The 20,401-nt window shown below is 37.0% G+C and overlaps 1 protein-coding gene across 1 annotated transcript in view; it reads left to right on the plus strand.

The window, feature by feature from the left end:
* Zir (dedicator of cytokinesis) overlaps positions 1-20,401 on the plus strand; it is a 667,641-nt gene that overhangs the window by 566,068 nt on the left and 81,172 nt on the right. Inside the window, exon 40 of the mRNA XM_090407837.1 lies at positions 11,746-11,891. Coding sequence (XP_090263963.1) covers positions 11,746-11,891 — 146 coding nt within the window. The remainder of the gene's footprint in view (positions 1-11,745; positions 11,892-20,401) is intronic.

Consider the following 20,401-nt stretch of genomic DNA (forward strand, 5'->3'; position numbering starts at 1 on the left):
TAATAACAATCATGATGTTAAAGAGAAACTAAAAAGAGTTTTCCCTTCTCTCACCCTAGTACAGTTGGCCCTGATGGCATCCATCACTATACAACAGAATATTTACAGAGGAACAGTTTCCAGACTCTTAGCATAAGTTAATTGTCATTGCTATCCCAAAGCCAGGCTAAGATCCAGTTCAGGCCAACAGTTATTGTCCCTTTGCTCTAACCAGCTGTTTTTATAAGGAAACGATAGCAAATGCAAGGCTTGTCTGGTACTTAGAAAGCAAAAAAAAAAACCTTTCTAACAGACAATGTGGCTTTTGTAGACACTGATCAACTTTGGACCGTTTGGTCTGTTTAGAAACATATATAAGAGACACTGTCCTGAAATGGAAACATGTGGTTTCAGTGAAGGAAAAGAAGAGAGCATGTCAAAAGTTCCTGACAAGTAAGTAAGCTTGTGCTCTTAGAGAAAATAGAAAAAAAGAAAAATGTAAAAAGCAAAGCACTGTGTAAAACTAGCTAAAGAAAAGTCATTGGAAGACTATGGTCAGAACACAGAAAATGAATATCAGGAAGGCAGCAAAATATTCTGAAGGCTATTGAAAAAGCTTGGAAATGGAGGAAAGAGTAGTGTAAAAGCAATCAGAGATGATAAAGACGATATGAAAACTTAAGATAAAGATATTCTAGACATCTGGAGTAATTACTTTGAAAAACTGCTAAATTAAATGACAGGAATACATATACATACTTGAAGTAGAAAAAGTCATCAAAAACCTAAAATGTAGAAAGACTGCTAAAATAGATAAAATTTGACCGTGAAATGTTCAAATATGGAGATATAAAAGTTTTACAGTGGTTTCATTGCATAATGTGATTGGATTGCATTGAAGATAATTGGAGTAGAGCGCTCATAGTACCCATTACTTTAAAAAGGAAATAAAAGTGAATGCGAGAATCATAGATGTATTTTCCTACTGAGTGTTCTGGTAAGATTTATATAAAAATGGCTAAGAAAAATTGTGGAAGGGAAGTTTGGTGAAGGTGGATTCAGGCCAAATAGAGGTTTTCAGGGATTAGATTTTTACTTTAAGACAAATAGTTGAGAAATTTTGGTAATATAAGAAAGATTTATATATAAATTTTGTTGATCTGGAAAAGGTATGATAAGGTGCCAAGATAGATGAGAGCTCTTCAGAATGCTATAGTTATATGGTGTAAATGGGACATTATATCAAGAAATACATAGTCTCCATTTAAGCTACAGTCAGCAGTTTGACTTGTACAGGAAGATTGTTTGAGGTAAAATCAGTTGTGTGAAAGGGTGCATATAATCTCCACTGTTATTCATTATGTATAGCAGGCGTGGCCAACTTCATTCTATATGAGGGCCAATATATGATGAGTGGTAGCGTCACAGGCTGCACACTTTTAGACAGAACTTAAATAAAAATAACCTCTGCATTTTTTCAAGGCAATAGTTATGTATTGAATTACTATATTTGTTAAATTATTTTACTACTGGGAGAACAATATAAAATACTTGAAACTGATCACTGTAACCAGAGCAGAGCAAGTGACTTTCAATCATACTCTGGAGCGCATAGAAATCTACCACTCCCACTACTACAACTTGCTTAGAGAAGCAGTAGATTTTATAAATTGAGTAATCTTTTTAAAGCAATTTTGATTCCGTGTTTAGAATATAAATTGTTTCCCTCATCAGAAATAATGAATATAACTAGTATATCAATCACAAAATCTGCGGTCGAAATTAATAGCTAAATTGATAATACATGTAATATAATATAGTTTTTTATCCTGTCGCAGGCCGCACAAAATCAAGTTATGGGCCTGCTGTTAGCCACCTGTGATGTATAGGATCACATTACAAAGGAAAGTAGTATTAAATTTGATATCAAAATTGATGTTGTTAATCTTAGCTCTTTACATTATGCAGATGATGTTATACTTCTTAATAAATACGGTACTAGTTTGCAGGATTCCCTAAGTACATTGAATAATTATTGTAAAGAATTTGCTATGAAATCAGCAAAAAAAAAAAAAGACAAAGATAATGATAATGATAATAGGTAGAAACATTGAAAACATCAGCTTATCCTGAATGGTGAACCTATAAACAAATAAAACATTTCAGCTATTTAGGCCCAGTTTTTAGTGAAGATAGTAAATTAAATATGGAAATAGACAACAGATTTAGTAAAGCTGGTATGGTAAGAAGTCAGCTGAATAAATTTAGGTGGAATAAGAAAGAAATTAGTCAAACTATATTAGCCGTACAATTATACAAGACAGTGTTCAAACTAGTTTTATTTTAAGGATCTGAGAGCTGCATTAGAAATAAAACACTTCATCAGAGACTTGACACCTCTGATATGAGAGTTCTAAGAAAGACTAGTGGAGTGAACAGATGGCGTCAATGGCAATATTAGATTAAAAATGAGGATATAGGACAGAAGTTGACATTGTGATCATTCAGGAATGTGTTAGTAGAGCTAATCTCAGGTGGTATGGTCACTTAAACAGAATGGGAGAGGAAAGATTAGCAAAACAAGTGTTTGTTAGGTTGCAGGGAAAAGCATCTAGAGGAACACAAAGATGTAGATGACTTGAAACAGTAAAAAAGTGCTTTAAAAGACAAAACTATAAGATCTGATGATACTGGAATCTTGACAGATAACAGATTAATTTGGAGGAAAATTGTTGCTTGGAAGTTAGTAATAGTGTAAATTTTTCATATAGTACTCTCATAATTATCCTGTACACCTCCCGAGGGTACATATCAGTAATTTGATGATGGTGGTGGTTGTGTGAGCACTTCAGACAAGAGAGAAATGACATTTTTACTTATCTGGCCAAGCCCTATACATTCAGGCATATGTTATCAGACTCGCACAAATTATATGCCATTTTTAAATATTTACAAAATATGAATTTATTGAAAGACTGATTATAAATTTGTTTATATGTAGATACTGCATTGTAGATACTAAGCCTTGTATATACATTTTATTTACTCATAGAGAAAGTTATAACTTCATATAGTTTTCTACATGTATTGAATGGAGAGTGTGCTGTCATTGGCAAATGTATGTAAGCTTCTAGGTAGTGAAGAAGTTGACCGTTGAAAGAGGATAGGTGAGAGAACAGAGCCCTGAGGTACTCCTGCATTGGTGACAAAACTCGAAGTGAGGATGCCATCCACCATGACACAATGAATGACCACAGAAGAGATAACTGGCTATCCAGTTGCGGAGGGTGGCAGGTAGACCAAAGGAAAACTGTTTGCAAAGCAGACCTTGATGCCAAACACAATTGAAAGCCTTGGAAATGTCCAGGGCAACAGTATCTTTCCATGGTATGTGTCCATTGGTGAGTGATGTAGGCTAAGATATCAACCATGAATATGGATTGATGGTATTCATACTGGTGGTCACTGATTAACTTGAGCTTCTAGGTAGTGAAGACGTTGATCTATGTTAGAGAAAGGTTAGAGAAAATTAGTGATGCTAACAGGTTAGTTTTTTCTTAGGGTTCTGTAACAGTGGTGCTGTCTGGATGGGAGAGAGAGAGGTGGGAGCACAGATGAGCAGAATATCTCATCTTTTGTGAGGGACTAGAATGCACGACTACCATTTGGACAAGAGATGAGTTTTCTGCTAGGGGCTTTTATGAAGTTGGATTTGGATTTGCTGATAGTTGATTTATATTTATTGCATGTTTCCACATAGACTTGAATCTTGGGTTCTTGATGCAAGCCACCACCTGTGGTAAACTGAGTTTTTTCCTTCAACTGCTTTCCTACATCTTATGTTGAAGCAGGGCTTAGAAAGAATGCCATTATGCCACTGCGGATGATTTCTGTGACTCATTCAGCACAGCATCTGGGTCAGAAGAGCAGAATCAGTATTCATGCCATGGGAAAGAAGAATTAGTTCCAGAGATCATCCCACCTTGTATCTTTGTAGGACCAGAGGTGATGTGGTTAGATTGTGGTCTGAGTTGCTGAGAGGAGAGGTAACTTCTACAATGTGTCTAGAAGGAGAAGTAATTAAAAAGAGTTCAAAGGTATTGGGAGAGTGGAGGGGATTATATAGAATTTGAGTAGGTAGCTGCATGATTTACATTACATCTTTGTTTGTAGCAAAAACTCTGCATCACGTCCAGCTTGATTGGTAGTGTTGGAGAAGGGGAACCAATTGGAGTTGAACATTTGCATCACTTATGACAATGACTTTGCTGTTTGGTTATCTGGATTGTAGATAGTCAAGTTTCATGTAGAGGAAGGTGAAGAGGTCTTTCTGGTTTTCAGAGTTTGGAGACTGGAAATGCAGCAGATAAATGTTACTAAATGGGGCAAGGAAGCATTCAACTAGAGTAGGTCAAAAAGTAGGGGATTCTAAATTTGGCACTCTCTGGCAGGCATCATTAGAACATACAAAGACGTAGGTTCCATATGGCGAAATGAATCATGAAGAGTATAATTTGGACATTGAAGGTGAACTGTGGTTGATGTAGCTGTAATTTCAGTTTCTGTTAAGAGAAGGAGGTCTGGTTTGGAAGTCTAAGTGTAATGAATGTCATTTATGTTGGAATTTATTCTGTAGGATGCTTGTGAAATGGATGTGAAAAAAAATTTTTTTTTTTTTGGTGTGGATCTTGGTAAGTTTGGAATATTGTGTTTGATGTGCATTGTTTGGATGAACTGGTATTTTAGGTAAAGAGATTTATTACATTCACAGTGTTCCATCATTGTTTCATGTTTCATTTATGGTTTGTTATTGAATAGAAGGATAAAATAGGAACATGCAGTGGGGGGGGGAGATAGACTTGTGAACACAACAACGTCTCTTTGCCATTCCGTGGCCTCAACAATGCCTCCCCTATACCACTACTCAGGCTCCCCTCACCAGGCACAACCTGGCAGAGTATGTGGCAGTGGGATTATGTGCCAGTTGACCAGGAAGCTTCCTGACTTGTTACTGACTGGTTTTGGGCCCATTTACTATCTGACAGCCAGCCTGTTTTATCCCCATTTTAAGTGCTGTACCTTCAGAATGGAGGAGGTTCTGTGTCTCTAAGTATGTTAGTCATTCCTTGAAGAGGGTATCACTTTGGAGGAGGGGGGGGTGGCAAGGCTATATGAGCTGCTTAAAGTCCACAAAGTGAGGCACCATTGTGGATGCCATAAATTGTCTGCACCTATAAAACCTGGCTAAACACTTGGCACCCTAAGTCAACATGTACTTCAGCAAGACATTATCTTGCATGTTAAAAAAATGCCACACACTTTAAATCGACTATACAGACTCTTCAATTGGGGGAAAATGATTACATGTTGAACTTCGATGTGTCATTCCTCTCTGTAAATGTTCCAGTAGATGATACCCTGGTTTTCCTTTCCAAAATGTATCCTCCTAATTTTTATAAATTCTTTAAGCACTATCTTAAATCAGGGTATTTTAGTTGGAACAACCAGCTCTTTAAACAAATTGAAGTTGTAGCAGTTGGCTCCCCATTTTCACTTCCCCCATTGATAACTTATGCATGGAATAGTTGAATCTTTGAAACTTAATTTGGCCCGCTACTCAAGCCCAAAGTATGGTTAGATGATGTCTTTGCCATTTGGCCACATTTTCTCACTAATATCCATCCCAAATTAGTTTTACTGTGGAAGAAAAAACAAAAAGGCTCTATCCTTCTCAGATACTTTAGTCACAATGCAAGTGGATGGGTCGCTCATACCTTCAGTCTACCATAAGTCCACACACATTTAGGCAGATGCCTACATGCCACTTCAGATCATCATCCTGCCCAGAAACTTGGAATTTTCAAAGGCAAATTTCGTCCTCAGGACTAGCACTGCACCTTGAACAACAGGCTCCTGTTCATATCACTGTATCAAAATAAATACATAAGGAAAAACCCCTGACAAGCTCCTTAAAAAGAAAAAAAACAATCCCTCACCCCAACCAGACTGTACATAAACTATGTCTTTACCCTACATCAAATGAATAAATTGGGCAGCCCCAAAACAACACAGAACAGTGTACAAACCTCTAAAGTTTCCACCTTTCTGAGACAAAGCTAGATACCTTTCTCATTCCCAGGAATCTACAGCATCACCCTGCCAGTGTGATGCTGTAGATTCCTGGGCATTTCAGAGAAACAAGATGGGACCACCTTGGTCAGCAAAACAAAAAAATACATCTAGTATGGACACCCAGTAAAGCAACCAGTGGAAGAAAGCAGTCTATTTCACAAATCCTAGTTTAAATCAGACAGTTCCTGGAAGCAGCACAAGTTCTACAGAAGTGGGTTAACTACAACTGAGTTGATAGTGTGGTCTTTCATAGATTATGGTGCACTGTCATATCTACGCATTAGCATTAATAACAGAAATTGCCACAAAGAGTGCCACACTCACCTTCATATTTTTATTATTATATTTGGACTCCCTGATACCTCCAGGGAGTCCAAAGACTCATCAAAGAAGGGTACCCACACCACAACTTAGTCCATCACTATCAACTGCAACTACTTTCATCATCACACACACACCAGTGCCATCTACTGCCAACCACCACTACTAGTATTTTCAAGAAGATCACAAACATCCATGACCATGGTGGGATTCAAACCTGCAGCCTTTTGGCTGGAGAGATACACTAACCATTCAGTCAACCAAGCCAGCAACAGCATGTGCGTGACTGTCCTTTTTCTCCAGGTCATTTCATTCTTTGTCTTCATTTACTGTGCATTTTTAAAGTGCCTCTGATTTGCTAGCCTTGAACTAGAAAAACATTGGCTTGTAAATAATTCATTTTGGTCAGTAAATTATTTGTTTGTTTTTCAGTTTCTGCATGGTTTTTTTTCCAGAAACTTCAACATGAATCACAAGCATGTGTGAATAACAGTTAGTATGCACTGCTCATGATAAGTCTTGGACTCCATGGAAAAACCTTGATAATGATAAATTTGAACATTCTATTGCGCAACACTCAATGTGGGAAGTTTTGACGTGTAGGCATATACTTCCCACATTGAACTATGGAAATGCCTAGATAAAGTTACTTTGTACCTTGTGTAAAACTGGCTTGAAAGTACCTTGTGCTTGTAAACTGGCTTACTTTGGACAGACAGGTAGATCAGCAACAATCCGGTTAGAAGAACACAAGTCATACATCTGCAATCATGATTATAGTCAATCTGGCCTTGCAGACCATGTTTTGAATACAACCCACAGGATCTCCTGGAAAAAAACCACCATGCTTCACCATAGTAAATTCAAAAAAGAAAGACTTTTCTTTGAATCTGCATCTGCACTCAGGAATCAACCGAATTTAAACAAATACGGTTGATTCCTGAAACATTAAACTTCCCAAAATTTGGGAAACGTTAATTATCACAGATCCCTCTTTACATCCTAAGCCACCTGCAAATGCCCATAGGGGGTGCACCACCTAGATAGGACTTTAGTTTCACTCACTATTGTATTATATTTGTGTGTGTGTGTTGATACAAAAGGTTTTGTTAGATCCTAAATGAAGGAATCTTGGAAAGAAATCATTCATTTGGAATCTAACATATAAAACTTGCTGACAAAATGAAATACCTGCACATCAGTTGTAATTAAAAGTGAAACTTCTTCACTTTATGTAAAATTTGTATTCTTTATTTCAAGTGCCTTATATTTAAGCTGATGTGATTATATTAAGATTTCATTTTTAGTATGTCTAAAAAGAGAGATGATCTGATTTAAATTTTGTTGCTAAGTAATAATTCCTAGAAGGCATAAAGCTACACGTGTACAGCGTAACGTTAGCAGCTATAGCTTACTTGGAAAATTACATTGCCATATTTTCTGTGAATCCAAGTATAACAGCATCGTAAAAGCGAAGGATGAACACAAATGGGTGAAAAGATAACGGCCGTGTGCAAAAAGGGAACTGAGAAAAGAGGGCGCTCTATAGAAGAATATAAGGGGTTGTGCCTGTATCGGAAGGGTCTCTCTCTCTCTCTGGTCGTAACATTTTCCTGTTTTGGTGGTTCGGACGTTAGCGGGCAGTTTTGCATAAGGGGGGGGGTCTGTGATAAGATGTCGGACTGCGTTCTTAAAATGAAGTAGAATTCTATGCAAAGCTGAACGTAAAAATTCCAGTCCTAGCAGAATCAAGCCATCGCTGAAAAGTCTCATCGAATTGTTCCTGAAAAGCGAAAATCAGAGTCCGTTTTTCTGCAGAAGGAATGAAGATAGCGTAACCCCTACATTGCCGTATGGACAGCCAAATAGATGAGAAGTATCCAGACATACACGTGGTGCAGAACGACGCAGAAAAGCTCGGTAAGGTGCAATTACTCTAATTTTGTGTGAAAGTTCATTAGAAGAGAGAAGATTGTGTACGAATGTGAAATTAAGAACTGTACTCTACAGAACTCTGTGGACAGTCTCTATTTAGAAAGTTAACCTCTTTTGAGAGTAAGAAGAATTGTTTGGAAGAGATCTTTTGTAATTTTGTATGTGATAGGATTAACTTGATGTGATAAGACTAGTACTGTTCAGGAACATAAAAATATGGTATGTGCACGCAGGCACTAACAAAAGCAAATGAGGAAGAAGGCAAGAAACTAATATTGTTCCTAAAGTCCTAATGGTGCCTTCCAGCAGGCTAATTTTGTTGTCTTGGCCGTTGGGCTGAAGTTCTCATAATGTAAGTCTCCCAAATTTGGGGTAGTTTCATGCACCCAAATTTGTTGAGGTTTGGAACGTTTTTTAGAGCTGCTGATGATATTCCTTGAATAATCTTTCGTACTTAAAGTTGCTGTGGTGTATTATTTTAGTTTTCTTCCAACGAATTCTATGGTGGGTATCTAAGACATGGTCTGCCAGCCCAGAGTGGCTGTACTGGTGAAACCGGATGTAGTCTTTGTGTTCTGAAATCCTGATATTTGTTGTCCTGCCTGTTTAGCCAAAGTAGGACAATTAATAGTAGGATAATAGAAAACCTCTCACTCCAACACACTGACATAATGGTCAGTTTTGATGTCTCCTCCCTATTCACTAATGTCCCACTCAAAGAATCCGATATCTCAGCCCTATTTCAGTTCACAATGAACTCAGGCTATTTCGTATGGCAAGGAAAATTCTACAAACAAATAGAGGGGACATCCATGGGTTCACCATTTTCCCCACCCTTGTCCAATTTCTTTATGGAGACCTTTGAAGAGAAAGCCTTAAACTCTGCCCCACAAAAACCCACTATTTGGCTTCGATACGTGGATGATGTGTTCGCTATTTGGCCACATGGCTCAGATACACTCCCCTCCTTCCTAACACACTTAAACAACCAACATCCCAGAGTCCACCTTAGAAAAAGAGGAAAACAACACCCTCCCCTTCCTAGACACTTTAATCACTCGCCAGCTTGATGGATGTTTGGTTTTCTCTCTTTACAGAAACCCACCCATACTGGCAGATACATTGACCAGCAATCCCCCCCCCCCCCTCACAACAATATGGGGTTATAAAAACACTATATAACAGGGCAAAATTAATCTGCTCAGATGACAAGGCAGTAACCACTGAACTAAACCACATCCACAACACTTTCTTAGCCAATGACCATAACCCCCAAAAATCCAAAAAATACTAAAACCAGTAAACCACAATCCCCTCCACAATAAAGACTACACCAAATCTATCACCATCCCCTACATCCAGGGGACCTCTGAGAAAATAACCAATATCCTCAAAAAATATGACCTTACTTCTTGTTACAGACCATATAAAAAGTTGGCATCCCTTATCCACTCTACCAAAGACCAACCACTTCCCCTAGACCTACCTGGTGTATTCCAGGTCCCTTGCAGCTGCAAATTGTCCTACTTTGGCCAAACAGGCAGGACAGCAAATATCAGGATTTCAGAACACAAAGACTACATCCGGTTTCACCAGTACAGCCACTCTGGGCTGGCAGACCATGCCTTAGATACCCACCATAGAATTCGTTGGAAGAAATCAAAAATAATACACCGCAGCAAGTTTAAATACGAAAGATTATTCAAGGAATCATCAGCAGCTCTAAAAAACGTTCCAAACCTCAACAGATTTGGGTGCATGAAACTACCCCAAATTTGGGAGACTTACATTATGAGAACTTCAGCTCAACGGCCAAGACAACAAAATTAGCCTGCCAGAGGGCACCATTAGGACTTTAGGAACAATATTAGTTTCTTGCCTTCTTCCTCATTTGCTTTTGTTAGTGCCTGCATGCACATATTTTATGTTCCTGAAGATGGCAACGTGACGTTGCCGAAATATAGAAGTTATTCATTAAAGTTGCCTTTAATTAATATCTTTCGTATGCATTATTAATTCCGTAAGCTAATTACCAGTTATACATAAACAGAAATACAACATCTATTTTTGTGCTGTCGAACGTTCTGGCTCTTCTGAAATTCTTGATTTTTTTAGTGATGAAGTTGTTGGTAGCAAGAGATTGCATCCAAAATGTCTCGTCTTGCTTTTGTACTTCTTTCAAAATCTGGATCTTTCATTAAAAATTGATCAATGATTTCGGTTATCATCACCAAACTTTTACTGATGAAATCTGTAGCAAGTTCTTTGTTTTCAGAATCACTATTTTCGGGAGGATAATTTCCTCTTTCAGTTATGGCTCTTAAAGTTGATGGAAAGGCTGAAGCAGCTTCAGTATCTACACTCGCCGCTTCTTCGGTGATTCGAATGTTGTAGAGGTTGCTTCTTTTTTTAAACTGAAAATTTTTAAATCTATCAAACCAGCCTCTGCTAGCTGCAAAGTTTTCGCTGGTATCCTCTCATTGTTTTGAATGTGATTAAAACCATTTCTTGCCTTTTCGATGATTATTGCCTGACTTAATGACATGTTGCATTCGGTTTCATCATCAATCCAAATGGAAAGATATTTCTCCATTTCCTCTAAAACATTACTTCTGGATCGGGTTACCTTTGTTGTAGAAAATGTCGTGGTTGTAGTTGCTGAACACTTAATTTTATCCTTGTTTTTTAAAATCATTCGTATAGTAGAAGTAGACATATTTAAAGTGGCTCCAATGTCAACTGGACATTCACCTTTTTCTAATTGCCTTAGCACCTGCATTTTAATGTCAAGCAAAATGCTTTTTCATATCAATTTTGTTTTATCATCTTTACACCATTCATTTTGAATAATTTAAAAAATGATAGTAATAATTATCTTTAATGAACAAATAGAATTTTTGTTGATTTCCTTAGCGAATAATATCGATGATTACAGCACATAAATAGCGTTTTACGCAGCACTCCAAATCATATTGATAACGTGGACACTGTTTCATTTCACTGCCAATGAACAACTACATGATGTACAGTGGGACAAACATAGATTTAGGGTTTAGGGGAATTTCAGTGCTACGACGAATTGTCACCTTTCGCTGATTGGTTCAGGTTCAGGAATAATCGTAATATATAAAAATCAAAGGAAATACAGCAATAACTTGAATCAGTGTAAATTTAGCACTTTTTTAGGCTTTGAGTAGAACTACGTTATATTGAATCAGCATTAAACAGGGTCTTACTGTCTCTCTCTCTCTCTCTCTGTGTGTGTGTGTGTGTGTGTGTGTGTGTGTGTGTGTGTGTGTGTGTGTGTGTGTGTGTGTGTGTGTGTGTGTACATACATACATACACACTTATTTTTTTTTTTTTTTAATTTTTTCTTAGAGCGTTTTGTGTATGCCACCCCATTTACTCCAGATGGCCGAGCTCACGGAGACCTTCATGAGCAGTATAAGAGAAAAACAATTGTGACTACATTAAATACATTTCCATATGTTAAAACAAGGATACAAGTGATTGAAAGAAAACAGGTAATTAACAAAAAAAAAAAAAAAAATGTTTTGTATATTTTGATGTTTTTAAATTTGTCAACCTTGCTGTTATCATTGTTTCTTTATGCACTATTACTTTTCACCAGTTTTATGAGTTTGGAGTTTATTATGCATAATATAGCACTGATACCAAATATTTTTTCTGTTCAATGATCTGTGTATTTGGATCAGTATTGTCAAATCCTGTATTTAATTCACATGCCATTGATAGCAGATAAAGTAGATCAGTATTTTTCAGACAACTGGTGTTATATTACTTCTGGTATAACTGAAGTAAAAAACTATCTTATTATTATTTAAAGAGACATATGAGCAAACTTTTTTTTAGCAATGAGAATGGTGTTATTCAAATTGCAGATAACAACCCCTCACCAACTTTTATACATCTCAATCGCATCTGCTCTCATCATTCTAATAGAGAGCAGAAGCTGACTTGAAATTACTTTCAGTTCTCTGTTAAGACAAGGATTTTTTTTTTTCCCCTGAAGATATATTTTTTTCTTCTAGTAAAATACACAAACCATAGTGAGAATAAAAGTTGATAGAAAAAATGCATGCCCTTCTAAATCACTAATAGCTGTATATTGAAGGTTATACATTTTTCAAAGACCTTTGGTAGTTTTTCAGAGGACAAGCTGGCAACTAAATCGAAAAATATGGGATTGAATAAGAGATTAATGAGTTGGATAGCTGATTGGCTGTCTGATAGGTATCAGCAGGTTGTATATGGGGGGGGACTGGTATCCCAAAAGAGAAAATCACTAGGGTAGAGCCACATGGGTCATTTTTGGGAACCCATCTATGTACAAGAGATTGGTTAATCTTATGGTATGCTAGTAATGTAGACGGGCTGTTTTGTGGACATTACTGTGTAGGTTGTATTTTAATATTATTGGGACAGGCTTAACTGGAAATAAGCAGGAAGATCTCAGTAGACTGTGTGAGTGGGCAAGCAAGTGGAGCTAGCAGTTTAATGTTGCAAAGTGTAAGGTCTTGAAATTAGGCAGGATTGGGATGCAGAGAATTCAGGAGTGGATGGATAAGAATATGATAGTGTATGAGGGGCAGCATGACTTTGTAAAAGTTCAGTCATACCTTAATAATTTACTAACTTTTTATAATAAATTTTATGTGGTTACCACCCATGGAAGGTTATTACTTAACCACCTTACCAGCCATTATGGATCAAATACGCATCCTCGTATGCTTCGTATCCATCTTATATTTCACTGTAATATCGATGGTATTATAATTTTAATATGCACTTCACATCCATGATAAAGACTGAGATTTTTTTTGTTCCATTTTTAATCAATTTTTATATATATATTTTTTGTAATTTTTTATTTATTTTTACATAGTCCATACACCCTGCTCTGGAGACCAAATATTGAGTTTTTTCAGCCACTTCAGGCCTTCAATAAGTAGAGCAGTGGTCTCACATGAGGTGATGAAATTCATCTTCCACCTAAAGACAATCACAAACATCCATGTCCAAGGTGGGATTCAAACCCGCAACCTTTTGGTTGGAGAGTGGTTATGCTTACCACTCAGTCAACCAGACTGACATAAATGATATTGGAAAAAATTTGAAGGGAAATATTCATTGTTCACTGATATTGAACAAGGTAATTGTTAATCAAAGTGATGTAAAGACCTAACGGGATGATTTAAATAAGCTGAAAGCATTTGCAAAAGATTATGGGTATCAGTCTAATATTGATGGAACCGTACTCCAGGAAATTGATAAAGATTACATCAGCAGCTGTCACAGCAGTAACTTCACACAGATCATATATCCTTGCAAAGTGGTCCTTCAGTAACTCAAACATTTTGTCTGCTTATTATTACACAGAAATCTCCATATAGTTCAGAGATTCAATGTGAGAGGCCCACATCAACAACACAATAAGCAAAAGATCATTGAACCATGTCTTAAACCCATTCCCAGTCTCTACATTCAGGGGTGGTAATAGATAAAGAGTTGAAGTTTAGAGGGCATGTTGCTAAGGTTGCCAAAGTAGCTTTTAGCTTTATTTGGTTAGTGAGGAGCACACTGACAAGCAGAGATGAGGTAGTTATCATTCCTTTCATAAGTTCTTGATATGTCCACATCTGAATTACTGTAGTCAGGTCTGATCACTTGGGTTTCTTGGGAATGAGAAAGTAGTTAGAGTGGATCCAGAGATGAGTGATGACCAAGATGTCGAGTGGCCTATCCCTCTGAGGATAGGCCACTCATTTTCTATCTCACTGAGGATAGATTGAGAGTTTGTCAGTTGCAAAAGTTGGTTGACAGGTGAAAAAGAGGGGATATGATAGAAATATTTAAGTTATTTAAAGGGTTTTATAGGATTGATGCAGAGGAAATGTTTCTGCACTTGGCTACAGGAGGAGAGTAACGTCACCATCCCTGGAAGTTGAGCAAGTTGTAGTTGGTAAGGGCATGATGACGAGATTTTTCACTTGCAGAGTAGTGAATGAATGGAGTGAGTTGCCCAAGTCATTTTTGAGTGTCTATTAATGGGCTCAAGGAGAAGTATGATAGAGATCATGTAGATAGTTAAATTCCACTCCTGTTTTATTTATCAGCTATCCGTTTATATAGCCACAGTTCATCTAGAATGATAACTACAGTACTTTATCCACAAGGCTTGGTCACTCACAAGATTAAATTCCAATTTCATCATCATAAAATTCCAGATATTTATCCTCTCTGAGCATATACAAAATATTCTGATAGTACTACATGAAAAGTTTACATCTTTACTAACTTTCTATCAACAATTTTCCTCCAGATTAATCTTTATCTGTAAGATATGAAATATAAGATCTGACCATATCAGCACTCTGATATTTCACCTAGACCTTCATCTTCTGCTGTATTTTTTTGCCTGCCATCCTTTCAACAAATTGCTTGTTTTGGTAACATTTCCTCTCACATTCTGTTTTAATGATTGTACCACCTTTGATTAGCTCTGCTCACACATTCATGAATGCTAACAATATCAAGTTCCTTCTTAATATCCTCATTTTAATATAATTCTGCTATCAGTACCATCTGTTCACTGACTTAATTTTTCTTACAATTCTTATATCTATGGTCTTTATTCTTTGATCAAGTGCTTTATTTCTAACCCTACTCTCAGATCCATAACTTAAAAACAGTTTGAACACTGTCTTTATACAACTAATTAAGTATTTTGACTAATATCTCTCTTATTGCATAAAATTATTCATTTGACTTCATACCATATCATCTTGATTAATTTTGTTGTCTATTTCCATATTTAATTTGCCATCTTCACTAAAAATTGTATCTAAATAGTTGAATGTTTTAACTTATTGTGTAAGTTTCCCATTTACAGTGCAGTCAGTGTTTTCAATGTTCTTCACTATTTTCATACTTGTTATCTTTTGTACTAAATTTATTACAGTTGTTACTCAGTTTACAATTGAGAATTCTACAAACTTGAACTCAATTTATATTGTTAGCATTCATTTAAGAGTATATCTAACATTCAAAATCATCTATATAAAGTAAAGAGCATCAACATCCTTATTTTGGGACATCATTTGGATGTAAGGGCAATAGTTATGTCTGAGGAGATATACTTTTATATTGATCCCATACACAAGAGATCGAAGGACCTAAAAGTACATTAGTGAGGTGTGTGGGGGTGCAGATGAAGACTGAGATATAGAAGTCTATTGGTGTTTTTGCCCAAGATTATCCTCACCCCATTAAAGAATGGTATGTAGATCAATGTTTAAGTCTCTGATTGTAGATGACCTTTTGTACCCTGGGATGTCAGAGTACTGCCATCTGCAAAACTGTGGATGGGATTAGTGGTGATTGTGTGTAGGTCATTTATGTAAATGACAAAGAGAACAGCTGATAGGACACAGCCCTGAGGTATTCCTGCATTGGTGGTAAAGCTCAAAAAGAGAAAGCCATCAACTATGACATTCAGTGAATGATCAGAGAGGAAGCTGGGAACCCAATTGCAGAGGATGGCAGTTTTTTTAGCAAGCCTCAGTGCCAAACACAATCAAAAGCTCTGGGGAATGTCAAGAACAACAGCACAAGTTTCTTAAAATCTTTCCATTGCATATGTCCAGTGGTAGGTATTGTAAGCTTAAGAGGTCAGCTGTGGATCTTGAATGGCAGAATCCATACTGGTGGTTGCTGATTAATTGGTGGGCCTCTAAGTAGCAGAGAAGTTTTCTATTGGCTTTCTCCATTATTTAGGAGAAGACAGAGGTGAGCAATTGGTCAATAGTTTGATGGTAGCTTTCTGCCTCCCTTTTTTGAAATAGGATGGATATGAGATTTCTTCCATGCATTGGAATAAGTACCAGCGATCTACAATCTCTATAATAGATTATAGATATGATGCAGGTATGAAGTGATTTCTCTTGGTCATATATGCAGGAGTTCGAGAAAAAGAGTGGTGCTAGGAGGTTAGTTTTGGGTGAAGTAACAGTGGTACCATTAGGATGAGAGGTTGGTGGAAGTGCAGGTAAACAGGAGTTGTGGATTGCATCCAACAGCCTTAGCAAAGGACCAGAAAGCATGGCTTCCATTTGGACAGGAAGCAAGTTTTCTGCTGCTGGCCTTTTAAAAGTCTGATTTGGATCAGCTAGCAGATGACTGTTTTGCATATGTTACATGCTTTGGTATAGGTGGAGTATGAAGCTGGAGTTCTTAATGTAAGCCACCTGCAGTAAGCTGAATTATTTTCTTCAACTGTTTTGATACATTTTCTGTTGAACCAGACCTTGGAAAGTGGATGAGGATTTTGGAATGAATAGGGATGAAGGCCTTCATGCCAGTAAGGATAATTTGTGTGACCCTTTCAGAGCAGGTGTTAGGTTTGGATGAGTAGATGCAATAGTCCAAGGAAAGGAGGAGAAAAAATTCCAGATCTCATCCCAATTGGCACCTTTGGAGTGCCAGAGGATGCAAGGTGAGGAGTAATTGGAGGGGAAAGTGTTCTGTGAGAAAGAAAACTTGTACAAGATTGTCATCTGAGTTGTCGAGAGTAGTGACCTATGTACTCTGTCTGGTCAAAAAGAGATCCAGAGTATTTGGAGAGTGAAGTAGTCAGGAATTCAAGTAGTAGATGTATGGTTTGTGTTAGTTCATTACTTATAGCAAAGACTTCTGCTTTTTGTCCAGCTTGGTCGGTAGTGTTGGAAAAGGGGAGCTAATTGGGATTGTGGAGTTGAGATCACCAAGGAAGATGATCTCACTGTTTGGATAGCTGGATTGCAGATGGTTGAGTTTGATGGAAAGGAATGTGAAGAGGTCTGAGTGGTTATCAGTGTTTTGAGACTGGTAAATGCAGCAAATAAATTTTATCAAATGGGGCAAGGAACCTGTTAGCCAGAAAAGATCAAAAGCTGGGGATTCTAAATTAGCCGTTATCTGGCATTCTATGCTAGAACTCACAAAGGCACAGGTGGCATCTGTGCTTTTCTGATTCATAACGTATGAGATCTGATTTCACCTTGTGGTAAAAGGAATCGTGAAATGCAGTTAGAGAATTGGAGGTAGACAGTAGTAGATGTAGCTGAAATCTGGGTTTCTATTAGGAGTAAGCTGTCTGGCCTGGAAGACTACAAGTGATAGTGAGCATTATTTGTGTTAATGCTATGAATGTTTGTAAATGAATGTGAAAGTGAGTGTTTAGTGAGGAGATTGTGTTTTGGTTTGTATGTTGTTATTGGTTGTGATGTGACTTTTTTGTTGGGATTCATTTATTAGGGATATTTTGATATAGTATCACTGTCTTTGTTTGTAGGAGTCTTGATAAGTTTAATCATGATTAGATGGAAGAATATAATTGAGACATGCAGAGAGAGAGAAAAGATATAGACTCTTGCACATGACATCCATACAAAAAGAAAACAGTTTCTATGCCATGACATGGCCTCAACAGTGCTCTCATACACACATACCACTACTCAGAGACTCCCTCTCCAGGCATGACCTGGCTGAGTATGTGGCAGTGGGATTATGCAGCAGTTGACTAAGAAGCCTGGCTGACTTCTTACTGACATGTTCAGGCCTCTGCATTAACAGCTGTCCTTTTAACTGAGGCTAGCATCAGTTAAAATTGCACCACTGTTTTAACTGAAGTATCCTCAAAATGTAGGAGATTATGCATTAAAAAAAAAAACTTTTATTATCCCGACGTTTCGATCTTCATATCAAGATCATCATCTGGAGCATACATAAATATACAAGACAAGCTGAGTTACATTATTAACTATAAGTTAGAGAAACAATGATTTGATCACATGTTATTCTACTGGCATGACCTCTAGTAAAAAAAAAAAAATATATATATATATATATATATTTATAAATTACATCAAGCTAAATTCTATTTATGATGACAGGATTAAACATTCTTTCTTCAGATAGTTTTCTTTCAGAAACAATGATGTCCTATTTTTAGTATTACATTTGTTATTTATGATACTGGATTTTCTACAGTCCTGTTTATAGTTATTCTTAGTGAGGAAGGTTTCGTGGATCGAATATATGCCTTCCATATGTTTGGGATTTTAAAACCATCATTATTGTTCAGATTGGGGTGGTTGATAATGATCTCACAGGCGTCCTTAAATTTCCATTCATACCATGTTTTAGTGCAATGTAGACAACTAGTGCTTTTCCAGTAAATTCTGCGTAAGGTATTCAGGGAATGATCCGAAAGGCCAGCTTCACCATAATTATTATATTTAATGTGTCGTTTATGTTCTTTTTGTCTGATAGGAATTGTGCGTCCTGTTTCTCCTATATATGGTATGTTGCAAGTACAATAAATACAGTATACTCCAGGGTGGTCTAGTGGAGGGAGTGGGTCTTTGGATGAGTTGAGTAAGATTTTTAATTTTGCAGGAGGTTTAAAGGTGGCTTTGAGGTTGTATTTTTGTAGTACTCTGTTTATTTTGATTGATGTTCCTTTAATGTAAGGAATGGTTACAGTTTTACTATAGTCTGGTTTGTCTTTGTTTTTCATTGAGGTTTTGTAGAGAATTTTGTTAATAGTGTTTTGGCTGTATCCGTTTTTTTGGAAAGTATTGCTGATAATTTTAAATTCGTCTTTCAGTGCCTGTTCATTGGAACAGATCGACTAAGCCCTGTTTGTTAGAGTGTTGATGACACCTAGTTTTTGTGTTGGGTGGTGGTAGGAGTTTATGTGTATATATTGTCCCGTATATGTCGGTTTCTGGTAGACAGGAAAGGGAAGACGTATGACAAGTGTATCTAGAAACAAAAGTGTGTTATGTTTTTCAATCTCTATTGTGAACTGTATGCATTTGTGTTGTTTGTTTAGATGGCTAAGGAATGTGTCTAATGTCTGGCAGCCATGGGACCAGATCGCAAAAACATCGTCAGCGTATCTAAGCCAGACTTTGGGTTTTAGAGGGGCGAAACTTAAAGCATGTTGCTCAAAATGTTCCATGTAAAAGTTAGCAATATGGGGGGGGGGGGGGATAATGGCGAGCTCATGGCTGTGCCTTCTTTTTGTAGGTAGAAGGCATTTTGCCTTACAAAATAACTAGAATAATACATGCACGCAAAGAGTGCCATGATATCTAGAGAGAATTTGATCTGTAGGAGAAGGATTGTGTCATTGATTGGGACATTCGTAAAGAGGGCAGACACGTCAAAACTGACTAATAAATCATCTTTTTCTAATGTAATGACTTTGATGATGTTTATGAAGTGTTGTGTGTTTTTGATATAGGAGGGGGAATGACTTATCAACTCCCTGAGTGTTCCCGCTAATTTTTTGGCTAAGTGATATGTCAGGCTATCAATTCCTTCAAGTATAGGTCTTCGCGGTGTGTTTTCTTTGTGAATTTTTGGTAGCTCGTAAATTCTTGGGGAGTGTGCGTAGTGCAGATATAGTTTTTTGACCGTATCTTCGAGCCATGTGGTAATTGACTTAAGTAGTTTCTCTGTTTTGTTTTTCATTCTATTGGTTGGGTTGTAGTTAACTAATTGGTATGTGTTATTGTCAGAGACCAGCAGATTCATTTTTTCTACATAAATGGTGGTTTAAAATAACTGTGGCATTTCCTTTATCGGCTCTGGTTATTACTAAGTTCGGATTTATTTTAAATGATTTTATCGCTGTTAATTCGTGTTTAGTTATGTTGCTTGCTATTGTTTTGTTATGATTTAAAATGTTGGCAATTTCTAAACATATTTTGTCTGCTATGTTATTTGGGATGGATCTTAGACACATTCCTTAGCCACCTAAACAAACAACACAAACGCATACAGTTCACAATAGAGATTGAAAAACATAACACACTTTCGTTTCTAGATACACTTGTCAAACGTCTTCCCTCTGGCAATCTTTCCTTCACTGTCTACCCGGAAACTGACAACACATATGGGACAATATATACACATAAACTCCTACCAACACAAAATCTAGGTGTCATCAGCACTCTAAAAAACA

This window comes from Typopeltis vanoorti, chromosome 18, assembly GCF_054136105.1.
Source record: "Typopeltis vanoorti isolate ZY-2024b chromosome 18, IOZ_Tvanoo_1.0, whole genome shotgun sequence".
Classification (NCBI taxonomy): domain Eukaryota; kingdom Metazoa; phylum Arthropoda; class Arachnida; order Uropygi; family Thelyphonidae; genus Typopeltis; species Typopeltis vanoorti.